The sequence below is a fragment of the Staurois parvus genome, unplaced genomic scaffold (assembly GCF_062004578.1).
Source record: "Staurois parvus isolate SC_StPar_1 unplaced genomic scaffold, SC_StPar_1.0 ptg000362l, whole genome shotgun sequence".
NCBI lineage: Eukaryota > Metazoa > Chordata > Amphibia > Anura > Ranidae > Staurois > Staurois parvus.
This window is the reverse complement of record NW_028318158.1, coordinates 7,700,985-7,724,963: the sequence shown is the minus strand read 5'-3', so window position 1 is coordinate 7,724,963 and position 23,979 is coordinate 7,700,985. Positions and strand designations below refer to the sequence as shown.

The following is a 23,979-nucleotide window of genomic DNA, read 5'->3' as shown; positions in this document are numbered from 1 at the left end:
CATTTCCCACCTGGGCTACACTGTTGTTTTTCATGCACCGTTATTGTGCCCACGACTTCCCGATGTACTCCTGGTAAGTACTTTTGCTTAGCACATTCCTTCATGTGTTTTGAAGGCCGATGTGTGTGTACTTGTCCAAACCCTTACCCTTTCCTCTAGCGACCCCTCCCTTGGGGGTGCCTGGGAATGAAGTGGTCAGGTCTCAGACCATTGGGGATGGAGCATGCTCACCCTTTGGATGGCTGTCCTGTTCCTCATTGCTCTGATCCCCTATTGGTTTGTTTTATTTACACCATAAGTGCTTTTGCTTGCTTTGAGTTGTGGGAGGGGGCAGGTGCGGGGTGGTCTGTTCCTGAAGCCCACAGCTACTATGGAGGAGGGGGGAAACAATGCATCTAGTTTGTCTTCAATGGTCAAATGTATCTGTGAGTTTTTACCTGTGAAACTAAGTTATTTTGTAACTATTGGGAGGCGTTTTCACTCCCCTGTTTGCTACTCCTCCTGCATCCCAGAGGGGATTACCTTTATCAAGGCTTAACTGTTTTATACGGGATCTCGGTCCCAGGTTTTGATTGTTTTTGGTCCCTGTACGATTTTTAGGCGACTGGCTGGCTGAGTTGTTCCCAGATCTGTTCAATGCTGCCGTGATCCACCAAGGCACAAATTGTGTCTCTGGATCCTACTGACATTCTTCGAGTGCTTTTTTTCACCCTTCTGTTTTGGAGGAGTGTCTTTTTTTCTCTCACCCCATCGTTTTGGGGATGTTTGTATCTTACCCCCACCCCCCGTTTTTTTTTTCCTTTCTTCCCCCCTTTTATTCTTCCCCTTCTGGTCCTCAAAGAGACGTGCTCCAGGCTTACATATTCATTATAGGTATCTTACCCTCCCAGTATGGCTCTTAATTTACTCACTGAATGTCCAAGGCCTCAATTCTCCCCGAAAATGGATCAAGGTTTTCAAGTTTTTGCCCTCTCAAAAAGGTGGATGTTGCGTGTCTTCAGGAAACTCATATTTCCACAGCTTCACCCATCTCATACTTTAGTGAGTGCTTCAGACAAGTCTTCAAGTCCATGGCACCGTCGAAACAGAGAGGAGTACTCATTGCATTCCGCAAGCATCTCCCCTTCTCCTGTGATAAGCAAATTGTGACCCCCAAGGACGCTACCTGCTCCTTCAGGGCCAACTTCAGGAGACGGAAGTTACTATCCTCAATTATTATGCTCCCAATAGTTCTCAATATTGATACTTTTCCCACCTTCTGGCCCTACAGAAGCACCTAATGAAAGGCACAGTCCTTTGTAGTGACTCCAACCTTATTCTTAATCCAAAGTTAGACAGGTCCCCTTTGGATATTTCTTCCTCCCAACCATGAGCGCCTGCCGTCCACCGATTCAAAACACTGCTCACTCAACATTCCCTAGTGGATGCCTAGCATGAAACACACCCCCTATCTAAAGACTTCACATTTTATTCTCACCCCCACAATACACACACCAGGATTGACCACATTTTTGTCCCACAATTATTTTTGCCCAGTGTAGCCCATGTTGACATCTTATCTGTCCCTTGGACTGATCATGACCCTATTTACCTTACCTGCTCCTCTCTAATCCTGAAACCTTCCTGCTCCTCTTGGTTATTGAATGATGCACTGTTGGCATCCTCAGAGATTATGACTCAACTCTGAGACATGGCCAAGGAATTTTTTACTCTCAATACTGGCTCAGTAGACTCAGCCTCCACCCTTTGGGAATCCTTAAGGCTGTTCTCCAAGGCAACCTAATTCAATTGGCATCTCATAGGAAAAGTGAACGTCAGCAACTTTTGCTTAAATTAGATAAAGAACTGTCAGAGAGGACTGCCCTATAACGCTCTCACCCCCTAAAAAAATTTGCACTGATCTCGACGTGTTACTCACAGACTAAGCTGAATGCACTTTTTCAATCCAGTCCACCACCCTATCCAGCTACGCACCCGTACTAGTGTAGGCACTAGTAACCCCATAAAAATAGGGGAAGAATTCAAGGAGCAGTTAGCAAAATTGCAAAACTATATTCTGGTCTAGCCTCCTTTAATGCTGCGGTGGCTGAGACTTTCTTCACGAGGTTTGAGCTACCGCGCATTTTGGATTCTCTGGCCTTCAGAATGGAAACCCCAATCACTCCTGAGGAAGTTGAGGCTGCAATAAAAACTTTGAAAACCAGGAAAAGACAAGGCCCTGATGGCTTTTCAGCCCTGTTTTATAAAAAATGTGTGGATCTTCTCAGCCCTTCCCTGGCGACTATGTTCAATGAAATTAGAACCTCTGTGTCAGAACCTTCCACTATGCTCCAAGCACAAGTAGTAATGCTTCTGAAACCCAACAAGGACCCTCACTCTTGGGCAAGTTATAGACCTATCTCACTCCTTAACATTGATGTTAAGCTTCTTACAAAGATTCTGGCCCACAAATTGAACTCTGGCCTTGGTTCTCTTATACATCAAGACCAAACAGGTTTCGTTCCCCCACGACAAGTTGGAGATACCATTAGGAAGGTCCTGAACCTGCTCCATACAGCATGGTGTAAAAAGCAAGAACTTGTGCTCCTTTTGATCCATATAGAAAAGACTTTTGACACACTATCATGGCCATACCTCTTTTTACGCTCTCAAACAATGGGGATTCCGTGGACACTTTCTAAACAGGCTCACGGCAATTTACTCAACTCCTGCTTCTGTCCGATACTCTGGATTTCAATATACCTGTTTCCCATTTAGACTAGGAACGAGACAATGAAGTCCCTTGTCTCCTCTTTTGTTTATCCTTGTTCTCGAACCATTAGCAATAGTGATATGTGCTTGCATGGACATGAAAGGAGTTGAAAAGGGAACTATTCATGGGAAGCTGTCGCTCTTTGCCGATGACATTCTTTTCACTATCACATCCCCGCTAATCTCTGTTCCAAGTCTATTTCTGGTCCTCACTGGCTTTGCATCCTTCTCCAGCCTCAAAATGAACCAATCCAAATCTCAGGCCATGGATGATTCTCTATCCTCTTCTACTCTGGTGTCCTTGCAATCCTCATTCTCCTTTACTTGGACCACCAAGCTCCCCTACTGAGGGGTCATTTGACACCCTCTTACGATACTGTATATCAGGCGAATTATCCCCCCCTTTTCAAATCTCTGGTCCCCTTTCTTCGTTCTTGGCCTCAACTTCCTTTTTTCTTGGATAGGGTGTTTAAATGCAGTTAACATGTCCTTCCTGCCCAAGCTCCTATACTACTTTCGAGTTTTACCTGTCTATGTCCCACCAATGGTGCTGCGTGTCCTACAAAACAAAGTTCTTTTATCTATCTGGCATTCCACCAGGCTCCATATTAACAGGTCTGTACCATATAGACACAAGTGTCAGGGAGGATTGTAAACTCCATGCCTTCTTCATTATCATAAGGCCCCACTCACCAAATTCCATGCAACTGCTGAAATCCCCATATGGACACTGTTAGACAAAATTGACGGCCTCTAAATCCTTGCTATGGCTACCACCGCCCCAACTCTCAACTTCTCTAACTCATTCCTTGACCAATTCTCTTAAAGTTTGTGACTCGGTCAAATACTCTGGTGGCCTTCTATCACCTTATCTTCCATTGTTGAGCCTGACAAACTGCCCTCGGTTACATCCTGGCTTTAAAGCTCCCTGCAGATTTTCTTGGTCGACCTAAAAAGGATTCACCAACATCTATTCTCTGCTAGATTCTACAGGTATCAAGTCCTTTGACTATTTTCGTAACACACGAGGCACCATCTGGTGAAATCTTTTGTTACATCCAATTGGTATCTTACACCAGCCTGTATCTCTAAATTAGTACTTGACCACTCACCTCTCTGCTTTCAGTTGTGTGGACAAGAAAGCACAATGGCCCACATTTGGTGGACCTGCCCGAGAGTGCGCAGGCTCTGGATCAGGGTGTATTCCTCCACTATAACTTGCAAAAAGACCCAGTTGAGGCAAACCCATACAAGCGGTTCATAAAAAAACACGCTAAATTGATCAAATTCTTGTTTACCGCTACTAAGCAAACCATTGCTCACTCTTGGAAGTCACCCATCCTCAGCTGCCGGGAAGTAAAACATCGCCTGACTGGCTTCATGGTCAATGAAAAATTGACACCCATACTGGAAGATCATGGACGGATAGATAATTACCAATCTGATCTGAGAGCACTACAACTATGATTATATTCCATTTTTTCCCTCACTGTTGCAGGACTATGTCATTTGGTTGCAGCGACTCTCCGAGGTACCACCCTCCTCTCTTTTTCCATCCTATACTCTTCTCTATACTACTCCCTCTTTTTTTCTTACCTACTCCCCTTCTTTTCCCTCTCAACTGACCCCTTCCACTTCTCCCCCAGCCAGCCCCCCCATTCTCTCCCCCCCCTATGGTGCAACGCCAGAGCGTAATCCTGCAGGTGCCCCATTCTAATATGCAAGCATTGCAGAAGAGTAGCACCTTGATGTGCCAAAGAGCTCCGTCTGGCCTTTACAGACCCTGGTGGCCCTGGCTGCCCTACTGTTATCTATTACTCTTGATGCCTGCAATGGAATGCTCCTGCCCCCCCCCATTTTTTCATTCTGTATCCATGACTTTTGTTTTATTTTCATTGTACTTTACTATGCGTTTCATTTTTGTTAACATATAAACTCTAATAAAAAAATATTGAGCCAGAAAAGGTCAAGTGATTGTTATGGGGTATGACATGGCTTTTATTGGTAAACAATAAAAGCTCTAAAGTCAGAAAACCTGCATTTTCAGCATTGGCAGCCTATCGATTTCCCTCAGCACCCTTAGCATCTGTTTTTTTGTAATAAGGAAATATAATCTAAATAAATTTTGGGGCTCGTCATCCTAAATGTCAAGAGAAAAGGTTACCTTGATTGGTCCACAGTAACGAGAGCTCTTCACAGTGGAAAGAATAACCTGACTTTCTTCTAATTGTGCCATAATATCCTCCGCAGAGGCAATAATCAGGATTTCAGACAGCTCAGACTGGTGCACTGCTAGCTTGAATTCAGTTTTATTCCAGAGCATAATAACTTTATTCAGCATTCCCTCCAGGGTGGCTTCATTTGTTGCTGTTGTGGAAATGTCAATTATTTTATCTTTATGCTGAAAGATCTGAATTGCAAAAAAAGAAAGAAAAAACAAATAAAGAACTATAACTATAACGTTTCTTAAAATGCATATTACAAGAATACAGGATTATTCAGTACTTCTGCATGTCATCACCCTGAAAGACGCAACAAGGAATAAAAAAGATGGGCAAATGGGACCTTGAGGGCACACAGAAAACTGAACAGCTCTCTGAGCAAAAATATATTGACATTTACAACAATGTATAAAAAAGTTTATTTAGCAAAACAATATATTAAAAATGCTTTCACAAGGAAGGTATGTGGCTGATATATTGTATTAGAACCCTAATTTACAAAAGTATAAAAAATATTAAAAACAAAGGTCCATGCCTAAAAGAATTCTAGTTACCATCTAGGCCAGCAGAAAGCAAAGGTATACACAAGGAATGCTAGAAAGGCCCCCACAGTAGACCTGTTGTATAGCCCAATAAAGCTTAATAAGCATGAGCATGTGCAGACAGGTCCGGTGTGATGGGAATCCATTATTCCATGGATAATGAAAAATCTCCTCCTCATCTCAGTTTACACAGGGAAGCAGTGCTTTATAGTTCACAGACAATAGCTAAAAAAAAATAATAACATTGTTTGAGATTTTGGTTTAGTGCACATGAATGATACATGTTCATTTTTCATTGGAGAGGAGAGGACGCTAGGGACCAAGCTGTAGAAGGGTCTTCTAGCCACCCTATGAAATACACCACCAGTCTGCAGCATCATCCTTTGCTTAGAACTTTAATTAATTTTCTGTGCAATTTACAGGCATGTAACAAAACAAAAAAATCTTCAGTATGACCAGTGTTAGTTTAAAACAATACACAAAATACTCTAATTACAAAATACATTGTATCAAAAATATTGGTAAAATATACTTAGAAACCAGGCCTGAAAACAGATTATGAACTTAGATTAAGTTTTTTGGTGCACCTCATATGCTCAAGGTTCACTGTGACTGCAACATCTTCAGATACCCTCTCATAGTGGCACCTATAGGCACAAGCCTGCCATGCCTAATGCAACATCTAGGCCCGGCAACGACACGAGAATCTGTTTGCAATTAAATCATTGTGTTCATCTCAAATGAAACAGAATTGGATGTAGGAATTAAATCTTGTGAGGTTCAATAATGTGCAGTATGGATAACAAGAAATGGAGGACACTAAACAGTGAATCGATTATTGTCCAGCACACAGGCAATCATCCACAACAGTTCAAAAACTGGCTAGACTTCACTTAGGCTCAGCTCTTCACTTAGGTTTAGCTCTATCACTCCACTGGCATACATCTGGTATGTAAAGCCTATGGCACTGATTGAATCCATTGCCAAATGGCTAGACCTGGCAAGCTATGAAGTTGCTCAACATGATGTAACTCTTCTAGTTGCTCCCTTCTTTACTGATGCTAAAACACCTCTGGGCTGGATGCTTAGCAACTGAGTATATCACTCCTACTGCCAGAAGTTAAAAGAGGGCACAGCACTCTGCAGTAGTCCAGAACAAGCTGTGTGGGACAAATGACAATTACCCACTACACTTCTGTAAATGGATTTATGCCTATCTAGGATAGGTCTAACATGAAATGCTTAGTCCTGAGTGAAAAACCACTGTATGTTTGTCTAGCATAGCTTGAATTAAGTAATTCATCTGCGGTTCACAGAAACAAATTTAGGTTTTCTGGCCTAAGGCAACATTGCTTTGAAAATACACAATTGAAATATAAACTGCCGTCAACTTATTTTATTGCTATTGCTAAAATAATTTTCCATGTTTTTTATGTAATGATTACTGATATTATGCTAACTGGTGCAGACAAAATTCAAATCTCTCATTTTGCAGTATGGTAATGGATATATCGACAGTTTATACATTGAGCAGGAAATTAGCAATTAGAAATAATTCTGTGACAAACAGTAAAAACAGTGAGATAATGAGAACTTCTAATGCCTAATTTTATTAATATCATTTATTTCCTCAGGGAAAGATTATCTCAGCTCAAGGGGAGCTGCTCCTGTCCAGTGACATAATTTCACTTTTGTATTTTCTAAAAATCTGTGTTGCAACACTTTTTGTTCAAATAATTTAGTCAGGGTACACTTACTCTAAATTCCAAAAGGTTTCCCAAGGTGAAGTTCTTGTCCCTCGTAATCATTCGACCAATAGTAAAATGTATATCATCCCAATGTCGAGTTTGGAGACACGGATTCCTTAGTGCAACCACAATGGGTAAACTTTGTTTAAAGTCCAAGATGGATTGCTTCAGACTGGTTACAACATCATTGGGTGGCAAACCTAAAATGGGAACAAAAATTGGATTCAGCTGTTGTTAGAAGGAATTTGGCTGCAGCACCTTGCTTTTTAAGGTAAGAACATACAAGGATATGATGATAAGTAAATGTAAATCCAAGCAGGAATATAGGCTTTCTTGTTCAAAACATTTATTTGGGGTTTTTGAGTACAACAATAAATCTCTTATAAGCTTTAACACGTTAATGTAAGTTTAAAATTCATTCATTGTTTTTATAACTGCAGTTTTCATTAAAATAATACCTGGCAATCACACCATGAAAGTCTTTATGTAGGTGAATCCTCTTATAGGATGGCATTGCTCTGTCCCTGTCTCCTTATTTTCACCCTGTCAAACACCCTTGACTGAGTCTATAAGCTGCCATGATGACAAACACTGTTTAAGGATGATCCATTGTTGTCACCATCAGGAAACCTGACCCAAGAAATGCCATACAGTTATTGCTGTAGAGTAAATACAAGCAGTATTTGCAGGAGTTCAGCAGAACTGAGATGCAACAAAGAATTATAAAAGGGTGAAAACAAGCATTTTATTTAACAAATGGCACTTATTTATAATACACAGGGATCAAGCAAACTAAATGTAATTTAATAAGGGTTTACATGTACTTTAAATACATGAAACAACAGCCATGGAAACCTGTCCCAAAATGCTTACAGTCTACAAAAAAAACAGGCAATGTAAAGAAGATTTGTCAGCATAAATTGTGATAGGCTGTTTAAACAGAGCATATTTAAGATGAAGTCATGCTTTCCATATAACTTCATATGCCTGTATCCAGTGGTGTATTTAGGTTTTGTGCTGCCCTAGGCAACACAAAAATCAGCGCCCCCCGCAAAGAGAGCCTGACATTGACCAACAACACCCCTGCCTCCCATCAAAGAGAGCCTTTCACTACCACTGCCCCCCATATACCAGCCACCATCCCCCATGGCAAGAGAGAGGACACTCACCTTCACATCTGGACATCCCTGGGAACGAGAGTCGGGCTGTGCATACACCGTCATGAAACCTGCAACCTCTCTCGGAACCCACCAGATCCCCATGCCTCGTGTGTCCCTTCTTCCATGGGGCAGTGCTGCCCCCCCTGAAAAATGCCACCCTAGGAAAATGCCTTGTTTTCCTTGTGGTAAATACATCCCTGCCTGTATCTCTGGACCCACTGTTTTCTCTGATAATCGATTTTTTATTCTATTCATGGTAAGCACTTTTTCCATTGTTTAGGTTTGTGGAATTTTTTCTTAAAGTGAACCTGTTCTCCATTTTAAACTTTTAAAAGCCATGCACAAAGAGACCCTGTCAGGAAAAAATAATGTAAATAAAAGGTGCTCTGCAAAAGAAAACACTGCATACTCACCCCTCCAGCAGCCTGTGTCTCCTACCTTTCCCCTGTTTCAGCTCTATGATCTCTGCCTGTGTCTTGTACAGTCAACACTTCAAGGAGTGATGAAAACCTTGTTAAAAACCTCTATGTCCCTTCAAAACGTAGACAATTGCTGCACTGAGGGGTGGTAAGACACAAAAGGATGCAGAAGAGAAGAGTATACAAAGGGGTTACTAAAGGCAATTAAAATGTTCACTTTGTAAGGGAAGTTGCGATGTTCAAGGGAATGTGCCCCACAGCTATGTGAATTGGGTGAAGTTTTACTTTGCAAAGAATACCCCATTGCATGCAAGGAAAATATTAAAAAGCATTTTTGTTTGCACATGATTGGATGATAGACATCAGCAGAGCTTCACCTCATTTTTTAAGCTCTGGGACAAATTCCCTTGCAAAGTGCAACTTCCCTTGTAAAATGAACAACCTACTTGCCTTTAGTTAATCAACTCCAGTGTCTTATTTTTCAGTGCATCTCTATTTGCATTACTTTTATCGTGACTGGATCCCTTGTTCATGTAGGGCAAAGTGACAGTGTTTCTGGAGTGGGCATCTTTCAACCCCTTGATACTCATTTTGCCTGAGCTTTCTTGCAGGTCCTTGCTGGTTGTGTTGGCAGCCCAAGGAGCGAAAACAGCACTCCCCTAGTCATGTGACAGTTCATTCATTCAACTGCAAGGCTCTGGCACCATCACAGGGGAGCAGGTCACATATCCCCCCATTCCCAAAACTGCTGGGTATTCTTGTTGACTTTTGAGGCACAATGAGCTGTGAGGAAGTAATGGAAAGCTGAGGATAAGGAGGTCAGGGGGCCATTTGCAGAGGCATTGTCACTCTGCCCATTTGGTCGAAGTGTCAGTGTCTTTTTAACTGCAGACAACACAAGATGGCTCCTATTACCTTTGTTAGCAAGGAAAGCCTCTTTTGTACCCCTCTATAATCTCTTTCACTTTGGTACTGTGGCATTGGAATTTTGTAAGCTTTGACTGTTATGCTAGCCAAAGAAGCAGTGCGTGAAGAGAATTTAAAACTTGCAAACAATAGTAACAAACTACCTTTTTCAAGCATAAACAACGTGTGGCTGAATCGATTGACATCTCGCTGTATCATGTCCACATTGAGGCTTTCGAATGAGGTGAATCTCCACTCTGCTGATAGTCTTGCCCATTCTTCTGTCGCTTCCCAAAGGAGCTTTCTCAAACTCAAATCAGACTCAACCTCGGAGAGCTCACCATTGACCATCTGGGGGGTGATGGCATCTCCATAGCTTTTCTGCAATAGCAACACATCCAATAACTTTGCCTTCATCTGAGTGATTGAACTGCCAAACCGCTCCTGGTAGGAGGAGTAACATTGGGCCTTGTTGGCAATAACCTCAAACTCTTCCAACAAGTTGACCATGACTTCTTTGGCTTCCGGGGGAAAAGTGTCCACTTGTAGAAGTATCGGGTTTCTTACCTACCAATATAAATTTATGTTATATCCACAAAAACAGTGGGGGTATCATTGTCAGTTACAACCAGGTGGACAAAATTTTCTATTCACATAAATACACTTTCAGTTACCCACTAATTAAAGACATCTGTTTGTAATTTTATCAACAATATCAAACAATGGCAGCCAAATAAAGTTTAACTAAAAGGCAAAACTTTTTCTTTTAGTTTTGGATAGAGTGAAGAGGGATTAGAACACCAGTCAGCTTTTCTTGCTGTCTGTGTCCCCACTAGAGAGATTCACTCTATTTGTTCTGTTTACAATTATCATCGAAAGTGAAAGTTAAAGAAAATCACAAATTTTGTGTTGACATCAGAACACTAATAGAGGGCAATTCTTCCAATGAGTACACTAGTTCTAGTGACCCTGGTGACATACTGGGATTCCTTCACTTTGGAAGGATTTCTTCTCACTTCCTGTTTTGGCAATGGGACAGGAAATGAAGGGAAATCTCCCAAATGGGACAAAAAAAAACTTATGGCAGTTATAAACCTCCCTTACTCTATCCAAAATAGAAAAAAGTTTTGCCTTTAGATACACTTTAAAAACAAAGAAAAATGTATTACTATCAAAAGCTTTGCAGAAACATTACACATATTGTTATGAACAGGCCATATAAAAACAGACTGCTACATATATTTAAAAGTGATAAACTCAAACCACTCTTCATAGCTGCATTGCACCTTAGTCAATTCAAACAGGTATGCCAATCCCTGTTGAAAATCCAAAGAATATTCCTCTTAACTGACCACAGGCTAGAATTTATACACAGAGTTGATAAAATTACAGAACAGGCTTTTCTAACAAAGGTAATTGCAGGTACATTTTGTTACAATTTAGCATAGCGAGGGATATGAAGGCAATAAATGGAACTAGATTGTGATTGGGTGGGGACAGAGAGAAAGCAGTGGGAGTAGTTTATGAATATAGGGTGAGGAAATACAGCATGAATGCATTGGACAGAGGCAATAATTTAATACATTTCTTGGGAATTATAACAGTTTATAACAGTATATCCAGAGCAAAACCTTTTTCTTTATTTTGGATAAAGTATAGAAGGGTTAAAACCTCTGTCAGGGTTTTTCCCATATGTATTTGTTATGATACTTCCAGAAACCATGCCTGCTCTTCCAATGGTATCTGCAGAATTCCTGCCAGGACTTCCAAAATCTCTGTCAGTAATTCCAATGGTTTTTGCAGAATTCCTGCCAAGACTTCCAGTGGTACTCACAGAATCGCTGCCAGAACTTCCAAAGGCACTCGCAGAATCTCTGTTGGGATTCCAGAATCCCTGCCAGTACTTTCAATGATACACAGCCTGGAATATCAATGCAGTCACAGAATTCCTACCAGGACTTCCAGAGTTTCCTAAAATGATATTGGGGGTGTCCTCTGACCAAAAGGAGTACTCTAGTTCCAGCCTTTGAAGTGACTGATGCTGTATCATTAAACCAGTTACCTGTGAACAAGAGCTATAACACTGAAAGATCTTCTTGTTGCAGCTGACCTGGGTTTTTCCGGCCATTCTCTGGTCTACTGCTTTCTCATTGCCAACAAGGGCAGTTTAATTTCTCTGTGCTCACTGTCTACCAACACCCCTGCCTGAATCTGACTACTCTCTAATTTCCAGCTAAGTTTATTGCCTACTCCTTGCCGTCCTGGACCACCTACTCTGCTTGCTGCTGGCCATGACCTCTTGCTTGATCCTGACTATGCTCTGATCTGTCTCTGGTGAAGACTGGCTGGTGCTGAGACTCAGAGCTTGCATGCCCTGCCAAAGGTGACACCTGTAACAGTAGGCCACAGCCAAGATGCAGGCTACTGGAGAGAGTTCTGAATTCAAAGAACTTTGTAAACAAATCTCAGTTCAACTATTAATACAATAATCTTGCGCACTAGATACACACTGCTACAAAATCTCAGTTCAACTAACAAGCAGACATCTGGGAAGAGTAAGGGGGACTGCATAGGACCCATTGAGGTCATTGGTCTCTGGTGAGACTCCAATACATGTCGGTGACACTTGGTGGTGGGAAAAGGATTACTACGATTAAGCCACAAAAAGGGTAAAATGCATCTGAGGAGTTCTCTACATGTGGAAAACTGGGGTTGAAGCCATCTTTTACCCATCTCATTCACATTTATGCATACAAAAGGGAGTCAGTGTCTGTGTGCAGATGGCCACTATTTTGTCGAGGTGAAATTCTTTTTACCTGGATCAATTTCTACTATGTCACACATCTCTATCAGAAATCCCTAGCTATGCACATGTGGCAAGGATGACAATAGTCCACTGGTGAAAAACCCAGGCTCTTACACTGAAAGAATGGATGAAGTGAAAAAACTCATACAAAATAGCTCAAATACATATATAACACCATGGACTTGCTGGTTCCATTACTAAGCAACCTCTGAAGACAAAGACAATATGGCCTTCACCACGCTGGCACATTCAACTTAAAAGCCTTACTGACTGAACCCAGCATAGTCTATCAACTGCGGCTAGGTAAACAGGATTAGAAGATCTGGATGACCCAGGATGGAGCAGCCAACTGACTACTGGGCAGAACTGACCTATACTTAAAAACCTTTCCTTTACCTCCCCCCTCCAAACCCTCACATTTTTCCCACTCTCCACCCCTTTCTGGAACATCCTTAACTTAGATAACCTTATTCCCCCCTCAATCTCCTCCCCTATTCTGCCCCTTATTTCATTCTCCCCCCACTCTCTCTCCTTTTCAAGTTTGTACCTATTTTTTCCTTCCCAACTGTTCTTTCATGGGCCCTCCCTATGGTCTATCCAGAAACGATGGCTCATGATCTCTCTGTCCAAAACCAGGGTTCCCTCCATGGAAGAGAAGCAGATGATGATGGCTTCCAGGACTATTCATTCATTGCCATTTTAAAATACAAATGTTCTCTTCATGGATATCCACTGGAACTTTTTTGAAACTTTTCTGGCAGTACATACATCTGATGGGAGGTGTTCACTATATGTTAATCTTACATTCTTGGAGGGTACAGTATAAAGGTTGCAGGGGAATATTGGGGTGCTGCTGAGTGAGGTGAGCTGGATAGGATATTGCTGTGGAAAATGTGCTCCTCTGAGCAGCCTCTCCCTCTTTACTCCCAGTATCTTGCCACAATCCCCAAGCCTTCCCCCTTTTACAAGCCTGTGTTTCAGCTCCCCTAACCCAGTCCTGATCCTATCTTGATACAGCTTTTTCTGTTCACCAGCCCTTTTCCCCCATGGTACCCACCTGTGTTTCATATCCCCTTACCCAGCCTTGCTCCAGTTTTCCATGTTCACCAGCTTCCCCCTGTTCCAGCTTCCCTTGTTCAACAGCTACCCACACCCAGCCCCTGACCTGACACAGATTCTCATGTTAACCAGAACCTCTCCTTTGCACCCATTTTTGTTCCTGCTCCCTTTAACCACTGATTTTTATCCCTCTGCTTCCCAGTTCTGCTCTTGTCCTGACACACCTTCTCATGTTCACCAGCCACATTCATGGATTCATGACATAACTTCATGCTTGCAAACCTGGCCTGCGACTTGCACAACTGACATTTTGCCCACTGAGCTGCTACCAGAAATGTAGAATTCCACATGCCACCAAAATACATGGGGTTTTTAATAGTGGCTGAGAAGAACTGGTATGGGGAGATGGCTGAAAGGGAAAGCAGTACAAGAACAACATGGTGTTGGAAAACGGGGAGGGAGGTGGAAGTGGGGAATTCTTGTCCAGGAGAGACAAGGCAATCTAGGCAACTTGGATAATGACTGTGTGGAGGAAGGGGCAGAGCAGGATGGTAGGGTGTGGATGATGTAGGGAAAAGGGATCTAGAAGTGAGGAGGTGGCTGACAGGGAGAGGGAGAAGTGACTATGGGAGGTGAGACATAATGCATAGGAAGGAGGGGGGGTAGTGAGGAGTGGAGCTGGATGACATAAGAGTACAGTGCAGCTGAAAGTCAGGGGAGGACTGGGGGCTAGGGTGCTGGCAGTTGCCGAGAGCAAACATAGAGGAGGTGGGTGAAAGGGGTAGCAGTATTAGGGTTTCTGAAAGTAAAGGGGGGGAGGGCAGGAGTGTAGGGTCACATAGGGAACCCATTTGGGGAAAAGTGGTTAATACAATGTGAGGCAACTTGGATAATGGCTTTGAGAGTGAGGCCTGGATGGCAGATGAGTGCAATGTCAAGTGTGTGGGGGCACCTGATTGGGATTCAGGGATGGGGTGCTGGTAAGTAGGGAGAGCATGGTAACAGAGGAGCTGGTTGAGGGGGGAGCAGTATTAGGTGTGAAGGGTATAAGAGTGGGGGGAGAGCAGATGTGTAGGGTAACATGGGGAACAGTTTGGTGAAAAGGGGGCAAAAGTGGTGGGGGACAAGGGGGGACTTTGGCTTGTGAAACAGGGTAACATACAACATACCGCTGATGAGTAATATAGTGGCACTTGACTGCAGGTGGTTGTAGAGCCAATGGAACTGGAAGATGAGAGAAAGTGGGGATCAGTGAGAATTTGGGGTTGCAGGCTGAGGTAAGAAAGATGACTGCTGGTTAATTTGATCCCAGGGGAAGCACTGAGTAGGGTTACAGGTTGACCCTTTGTCAAGCACAGTTGTAGTGGAGGTATAGGGTGACATTGGATGCTGCTGGGTGATGCGAGCTGGACAGCGGGTTGCCGAGGAAGTGGTGTTATCCCCAGCAACCCCCTTTTACTCCTAGCATTCTTTCCACAGCTCTACCACCCCTACCCCCCCACCAACCCCCTCAATTATCCCTCCATCCTCCAAATGGATTCCCCTAGCACATCTGTGTCTATATAAATATAACACCTGCCTGTCAGGCTGCACCATCCCTCCCAATGCTCCCCACATCCACTGCACACAAATCCCCTATAGTTTTTTTGTGTCTAAAATATTCCTCTGTAGATTTTAGTTATGTAAAACCACTTTTAATATCAGCTTTACGAAGCAGTAAGAGCCATCCAGGATTAGAGTCAGCTGTGCTATTTTTGTTAAAAAAATGTTTTAAGATGATTTGTAATTTTTATCTTAATTTCTGGGTTGGTAAAAAAAACCTTAGTTAAGACTCTATCTGTAGGGGGTATTAGGATATAATAAAAACACCCTCTTTAACCTTTAATGGCATGTATACTCTGATTTGGCACTGCATATTCCTGATTGGGCGAGGTTATACTACAAGAAATTTAATTTTTAGTTTGTATGGAAATACAGAATACATGTTAAAGTAGAGCAAACACTTGCTACACATGATATGCTCAACTTTCCTTTCTGTGCTATAATCTGCTTTAGTGCAGCCTCTGCATTCAAAAAAACCTTCCAGGGAATGCTTGCACCACATTGAGCATTACTGTACATGCACAAAACCAGTGCAGGCGATAAACTTACTTTGATCTTGAAATCCATTAACTCAAAGTGCAAGTTAGAAATATACTTGTCCAAATCCCCGCTGAACTTCACAATGTCCTCATCCTTCTTAGCTTCGCAATAGAGAACCATGGATTTCAGCTGCTGGAAGCAGGGAGTTAGGCTTTGATACATTGCTGTTTCCTCCGAAGGGATGTTGATACTATAGTCTTTAGCTACAGAGTACAGTTGGATTATGGTGTTATATTGTTTCTCGAAGGCAGGAAGGTCTGAGGAGATCTGACCCAGGAATGTCAGGTGCTCTACAAACTCTTCCACGTTGGTCAGCACCAGGTTTAGCCTTTGTAATGACTTATGTATGACCTGGAAAAGAGTACAGATATGTTACAATATAGTAGGAAAAAGAAATCAAACATGGCATCTTGGGGACCAAGTCTACCTTTTATGCCTTTTCTACTGGTAGCATATTTGCAGTTCCTTACCCATTGTCTAAGTTACATCACCATTTCTTCCTTTTCCCCTAAGATGTTCACTTTCCTGTGTCTTTCTGGATCCCTTTTTGGCAGCCATTACTGTACATAGAGAATCCATTCTAAACAGCTACTTCAGATCACATAACATTGCCTGTAACTAAGAGTGTATGATGAAAAGTAGGAGCAGTAACCAATTACGGTACTAAGCCATGTCTCAGTCTTGATGATGAGGTAGCTTCAATCCATTTTGTGTCCAGGATCATGGTCTGAGTTAAGTATTGGGTAACTTTATAATCAGAGAATGTTATTCCCCTGCACCGTGGAGCTCAGAACGAAATAGGGCAGTTCAATCACTAGGATCCAATTGAGTGTGCTACATTCAAGCACATGTGTAAGCAGGGGTTAGTACCCCTTTTAGGGAGGTCCCTCCTCTGGATGGGTATGGTGGGTGGAGTTAACCCTATATAAGCTAGAGCATAGTTGCCAACTTTAAATAAAAAATTTCAGGAACACTTTTTTTTTTCCGTGTTGTCCAGCAAGCCATTGCAAGCAGGTAATGTACATTATTAGGGGTGGGGAATTCATTTAAAATGGCAGTGGTTTCACAAGAGGCATATAGTAACCAAATGCCATACTTTACACATTTGTCAGCTAATTCACACCAGTGGCTGGGGGGGTCAAACCCTGTGGTTGAGCCGTGCTTTTTCTGCCCCTCAATCTCTAGCATTGTACACATGCCACAGCAGTGATGCTTTGCTTCATGGCTGCAGCAAGAATTATACCTCATGTCACATTCAGTGGGTTGCCAGCCGAACATGACTTATTCAAATTTAATGTATGTGGTTGCGGTTTGACGGTACAGAGTTTAAAGCTGGACATAGATGGATAGAATTTAGAGCAAAAATTCGGAGAAGTCTTAGGAAAATTCAAACATAAATTCTTAGAACATTTGAATGCTGTTTGAAAGATTTTGTTTGCTTTTAAAATTTGATTTTTGAATGAATGGACTTTACAATATGAACACCACATACAATGTTAAAAATTAATTTGTTTGAGACAAATTTCTCATCCTGCTCCTGCCGGCGAAAACGAATGCTGATTTGACCCATTAATGATTAGAAAAACAAATGAAAGTGGTTGTAAAGGTTCAAGGTTTTTGCTTTCATGCATTCTATGAATCAAGGTAAAAAACCTTTGATGTGTAGGTCCCCCCCAGCCCCCCCCATACTTACCTGAGGCCCATCTCGATCCAGCGATGTGCATAAGAGCAGCGGCTCTCTGGGGTCTCTCCTTCCTCACTGGCTGAGACAGTAGAAGGAGCCATTGGCTCCCACTACTGTCAATCACAGCCAGTGAGCCAATGAGGAGAGAGCGGGGCAGGGCTGAGCTGGGATCTGTGTCTGAATGGACAGACAGAGCAGCGGCTCAGGAGAGAGCCTGCTCGGGTGCCCCCATAGCAAACTGCTTATTATGGGGGCACTCAGCAGGAGAATTGGGGCTGCTCTGTGCAAAACCAATGCACAGATCAGGTAAGTATTACATATGTGTAATTTTTTTTAAATCTGCCTTTAATATCACTTTAACACTTTAGAACATTTGTTTCCTAAGAGTTTCCGTTTGAAATTTTACCCATCTATCGCCAGCTTAAGAGGCTAAAGCAGGTGGTGAGGAGGAGATACAACGCCTCCTCACCACCTGTTAAATGTTCTCTAAAGAGTGATTCGCAAAGAGTAAAGCTTGTTTGGACAAGCCCTAAGAAAGCTGTTATGCAGCTAAATAAATACAAAAGTAAACAAAAACAACAAAACACTGGTAGTAACAGTAAACATGTAAACACTCTCCATAAGGTTTTAGGACTGGTAGGGTGAAAGCAGTGCTGATGTGCCGAACATGGTGTATTGCACTGTTTCCTTTTTTAAATGAACGGTGTAGTGGATTGAGTCATTCTGTGCTGTGCTGAAAAAAAGTAGTGGACAAAGTACTTTTTTCAGTGCACAGTACCGCATTGGGAAGGTGTGTATGTTTGGGGGGGGGAAGAAGTTGAATATTCCAATGTGCTAGAGGCCTTTAGAGGGACAGGGTGGATTAGGGAAATGGTTGGGGAGATATACAGTGCTATACAAAAGTTTAGGCAGGTGTGAAAAAAAATGCTGTATATTTAGAATGCTTTCAGAAACAGAAGTATTCATAGTTTATTGTAATGGAAAGTAAATTAACAGAACAGAAATCCAAATCAAATCAATGTTTAATGTTTAACCATTTGCCTTCAAAAAAGCATCTATTCTGTCCAGAGCACCTGTCACCATTTTTCTGCACCCCTGGTCCTATGTTTTCCTGCATAGGATGTGGAAATAAGGCTAAATGGCTTAACTATGCATGAAACATACTAACTGGGGTGCAGAAAAATGGAAGCAGGTGCTCTGGACTGATGACTAAAAATTTTAAATATTTGGCTGTAGCGGGCAACAATTAAGCATGGTGGGGGGTCTTGTACATTTGGGCCTGCATTTCTGCAAATGAAGATGGAGATTTGGTCAGGAACAAGTACAGCATCAGGTACATGTGTGATTGGCCCCAAATTTATTCTGCAGCAGGACAATGACCCCAAACATACATCCAATGTCATTAAAAATCTTCAGTGTAAAGAAGAACAAGGAGTCCTGGAAGTGATGGTTTGCCCACCACAAAGCCCTGATCTCAACATCATCAAGTCTGTCTTTGATTACATGAAGAGACAGAAGGATCCGAGGCAGCTTACATCCACAGAAGATCTGTGGTTAGTTCTCCAAGATGTTTGGAACTGTGTGCAAGTGTACCTAAAAGAACTGAAGAATTGATGCTGATTTGAAGGCAAAGGGTGGGCATGCCAAATATTGAATTAATTTGGATTTCTCTTCTATTAATTTACTTTCCATTTTGTTAACTGATAAAAATAAACTATTAACACTTCTATTTCTGAAAGCAATTTTAATTAACAGCATTTTTTCACATCTCCCTAAAACGTTTGCACAATACTGGATGTCAGCTTACAGGGGGGTGTATAGGTAATTTAATGACCACTGAGCTCCAGCACTGCAGCAGCATGCACAGAGGCAAAAACTGAAGCCGGATGCAGAAGTACACAGCACCAGTGCCTACCACCCTCCTACTTACTCAGTTGGCTTCCCTGCACACTCTCACCCATTCTCCCAACCTTCCTGCAGGTTCAATCCAGTGTCCAGAGAGAAGTGTATAATGGCAGGGTGGCCAATGAGCAGTATGTAGCGGCAGGCTAGGACAGTATGTAGTGGCAGGGCAGTCACTGAGCAGTATGTAATGTCACAGCAGTTACTGAGCAGTATGTAATGGCAGGACAGAGAGCAGTATGTACTTTCAAGGCGGTCAATGAGCAGTATGTAGTGGCAGGCTAGGACAGTATGTAGTGATAGGGCAGTCAGTGAGCAGTATGCAGTGGAATGGTGGTCAGTGAGCAGTATGTAGTGACAGGGCAGTCAGTAAGCAGAATGTAGTGTTAGGGTAGTCAGTGAGCAGTATGTAGAGGTATAGCAGTCACTTGACTAACAGCCCATCTTCCCATGCAAATTGAGGCAGTCCTGATTGACAGTCTAAAGAAGATAGTTAAGCAGAGAGGCATGCAAGCAGATGTATATAAAGGAGACATGATGCCAGTAACGTCACATATGGTCACGCCACCCGTGGGTGTCAATGCCTGACGTATGGAGGAAGGACATATTGCAAGTTATGCATGCCATGATTGATCTGTTGAACAGCAAATAGCAAATACAGTGAGAGTGCAAGCAGTGAGGCAAATGGGGTACTGCAATAGCAGGAACTGTACTATACACCGGCCTAATCAGACATACACTATATTGCCAAAAGTATTGAGCCAGCCCTCCAAATCATTGGATTCAGGGTTTCCAATCACCTCCATAACCACAGGTGTATAAAATCAAGCACTTAGGCATGCAGACTGCTTCTATAAACATCTGTGAAAGATTTGGTTGCCACCTGTCCATCCATGAAATTTTCTTGCTACTAAATATTCCACGATTAACTGTTAGTGGTATTATAACAAAGTAGAAGCCACTGGGAACAACAGCAACTCAGCCACGAAGTGGTAGGCCATGTAAAATGCTGAAGCGCACAGTGTACAAAAGTCTCCAACTGTCTGCAGAGTCAAAAGCTAAAGACCTCCAAACTTTGTGTGGCATTCAGATTAGCACAACAACAGTACGCAGAGAGCTTCATGGAATGGGTTTCCATGGCCAGCAGCTGCATCCAAGCCTTACAACACTAAGTGCAATGCAAACCATCGGATGCAGTGGCATAACCCACATGGAAGAAAAAATATTTATGTTGAAATGCATTTTTTATATATTACAAAATATATGAAAAATATTTTTAAGAAAATATGTTTTTTAAATATATTCTTCAGATTTTTAAATTTCCTGCCGTTCCGTCCCCGTACGTCCTGACGTCACAGAGAGCGGAACCCAGAAGACAAATGCCGGCATCGCTTGGAGGACATTTCCGGGGACACTGCAGGAGGGACATCACGGTAGCACAGGACAAGGTAAGTGAAGAAGAAATCCCGGAGCAACGCTGCAAGGTATTCCCGAGTGTAGCTCGGGGGTTACCGCTTATGGTGCTGAAACTTTACCCCGAGCTACAGTCGGGAATACCTCCAGGGAGGTTAAGCCATCAGCATACCAAGACATTGTGGACAATTTCATGCTCCCAACTTTGTGAGAACAGTTTGGGAAGGTCCCTTCCTGATCCAACATGACTGGGCACCAGTGCACAAAGCAAGGTCCACAGAGACATGAATGAGCGAGTCTGGGGTGGAGGAACTTGACTGGCCTGCACAGAATCCTTACCTCAACCCAACAGAACACCTTTGGGATGAATTAGAGTGGAGACTGAGAGCCAGGCCTTCTCGTCCAACATCAATGCCTGACCTCACAAATGCACTTCTGGAAGAATGGTCAAACATTCCCATAAACACACTCCTAAACCTTGTGGACAGCCTTCCCAGAAGAGGTGAAGCTGTTATAGATGCAAAAGGTGGGCCAACTCAATATTGAACCCTATGGACTAAGACTGGGATGCCATTAAAGTTCATGTGCATGTAAAGGTAAGTGTCCAAGCGTACTTTTGGCAATATGGTGTACATGCAGTGAGATATCTGCTGCCTACTCACAAGGAATATATCTGAAAGGTATGTGTACTGGCTGAAGAGTGACTGAGTCTGCTTTGAGTCATCCAATGTCTGGTACGGATGGATGAGACTTCTCATGTGAGTAACTATATCTTATTGTTTGATCGACATCACCTTAGACTCACCACATACCCAGAGCCTCACTAGTCCATTCAAGCTGTGCTGGACTTGCTTGCACTATCACTTATTTCACGTGACTCCTTAATATACATCTGCTTGCTTGCCTCTCTGCTCAACTATCTTCTTTAGACCTGGCTGTACTACATGAGCATTTGAATGTCAATCCGGACTGCCTTAATTTGCATGGGAACATGGGCTGTTAGTCAAGTGATTTAATAGTATGGACTCTGCTGTTAAAGAAGACCCATATGGACTGCAGCCTTTCTAGCTATTTGTTTGGCTGCTCATAATTGCATGTATTAGAGCTACTCATGATCAGCACCATATTTTGAACCATACTCATTCTTTCCCACAGGGTAATACATTGGGAGATGGTGGGATTAGTGAGGTTCTTACAATTTAGCCATCCCTAACTAGTGGCCATACTGTGACATTTAGTCTTTTTTAATAAGGGGAGACAACATTGTCTGTGGTATGGTGATAGATGTGTTTGTGCAATGTATTTTTATTTATTTAATTTTGTATAAATATATTTTTCACACAATACATTTTCTGAAATTTTGTATTCAATTAAATTTGGTATATCACATTGGTCCTTCTTGAAGTAACCACTTTTCTAGTGGACATCTTGCTCACAAAACGTTTTTTTATGTTAGTTTAGTTACAAAGGACCACACCTATTTAGTGTGAGGTCGAATACCATTAATGTTATTGCTCCTATGTGTATATTTCTTTAAACAGTTAGTGAGTAGTATGTAGTGGAATGGTGGTCAGTGAGCAGTATGTAGTGGCAGGGCAGTTAGTTACCAGCATGGAGTGGCTGGGCAGTCAGTGAGCAGTATGTAATGGCAGGGCAGTAAGTGAGCAGCACGTAGTGGCAGGGTAGTCGGTGAGCAGTACACAGTGGCGGGGTAGTCAGTAAGTAGGATGTAGTGGCAGGGCAGTCAGTGAACAGTATGTAGTGGCATGGCAGTCTGAGCAGTATGTAGTGGCAGGACAGTCAGTGAGCTGTATGTTGTAGCAGGGCATTGAACAGTATGTACTGTCAGGCTAAGCAATATGTAGTGTCAGGGTTGGGCAGAATGTAGTTTCAGACTAAAAAACACGTCCGTGAGTGGCTCCGCCCACCCGGCTGTGTCACTCATCCATCACTGTGAATAAATGAACTACAAGTCCCAACAGCCTTAGCAGCTGTCGGCTTGTAGTTCTCAATGAACTACCACAGCGCTGTGGAGTGCCATGGAATTTCATTGACTCTTCCTGTAACTATATCTGCTTGCTCGTACAACCCATATGGGCAAGCAGATTTACTGACAGATCTGCAGGAGACCTGCATGGCTTCAGCAATCTGCTGATCACTGGTGCAATGCTTTACAGGCACCTACAGCCAAAAATAATAAATGCACATTTTTTTACCTGTGTTATTTTTGCGCAAAAGGTGAACGTATCCTTTAAGTGATGTGTACAAAGTGACACTTCCTGTCACTGCATGGCAGCTCGGTGCCCTGCGCTTAGTGCAATATTATGGAAACACGTTGCATAACAACACACAGCATTCTGGGGTGAAAATGAATAATTATTTTCTGTGTGTCAATGCAGTTACCTTCATTACCCATGGGGAAAAGCACAAGTAACTGTACATAGTGTAAATGAGCCCTTAAGGTAGAACTACATGGAAAGCCTCACCTTGACCATGCAAAAACCAGAATAAGAAATTTGTTCACATATGGAAGCCCTGATTGCCACAATTTTACAAAGTCAAAAACTGCAGCACAACTCACATATACAGTCAGGTCCATAAATATTGGGACATCGACACAATTCTAACATTTTTGGCTCTATACACCACCACAATGGATTTGAAATGAAACGAACAAGATGTGCTTTAACTGCAGACTGTCAGCTTTAATTTGAGGGTATTTACATCCAAATCAGGTGAACGGTGTAGGAATTACAACAGTTTGCATATGTGCCTCCCACTTATTAAGGAACCAAAAGTAATGGGACAGAATAATAATCATAAATCAAACTTTCACTTTTTAATACTTGGTTGCAAATCCTTTGCAGTCAATTACAGCCTGAAGTCTGGAATGCATAGACATCACCAGACGCTGGGTTTCATCCCTGGTGATGCTCTGCCTGGTCTCTACTGCAACTGTCTTCAGTTCCTGCTTGTTCTGGGGGCATTTTCCCTTCAGTTTTGTCTTCAGCAAGTGAAATGCATGCTCAATCGGATTCAGGTCAGGTGATTGACTTGGCCATTGCATAACATTCCACTTTTTTCCCTTAAAAAACTCTTTGGTTGCTTTTGCAGTATGCTTTGGGTCATTGTCCATCTGCACCTTGAAGCGGTGTCCAGTGAGTTCTGAAGCATTTGGCTGAATATGAGCAGATAATATTGCCCGAAACACTTCAGAATTCATCC

At 42.4% G+C, this 23,979-nt stretch overlaps 1 protein-coding gene across 1 annotated transcript in view; it reads right to left on the bottom strand.

Annotated features, from left to right (window-relative positions):
* Positions 1–23,979, bottom strand: part of DNAH14 (dynein axonemal heavy chain 14) — a 338,071-nt gene that overhangs the window by 228,472 nt on the left and 85,620 nt on the right. The window contains exons 19-22 of the mRNA XM_089684997.1: positions 15,765–16,106; positions 9,913–10,315; positions 7,273–7,463; positions 4,916–5,161 (exon numbers count right to left, since the gene is read on the bottom strand). Coding sequence (XP_089541123.1) covers positions 4,916–5,161; positions 7,273–7,463; positions 9,913–10,315; positions 15,765–16,106 — 1,182 coding nt within the window. The remainder of the gene's footprint in view (positions 1–4,915; positions 5,162–7,272; positions 7,464–9,912; positions 10,316–15,764; positions 16,107–23,979) is intronic.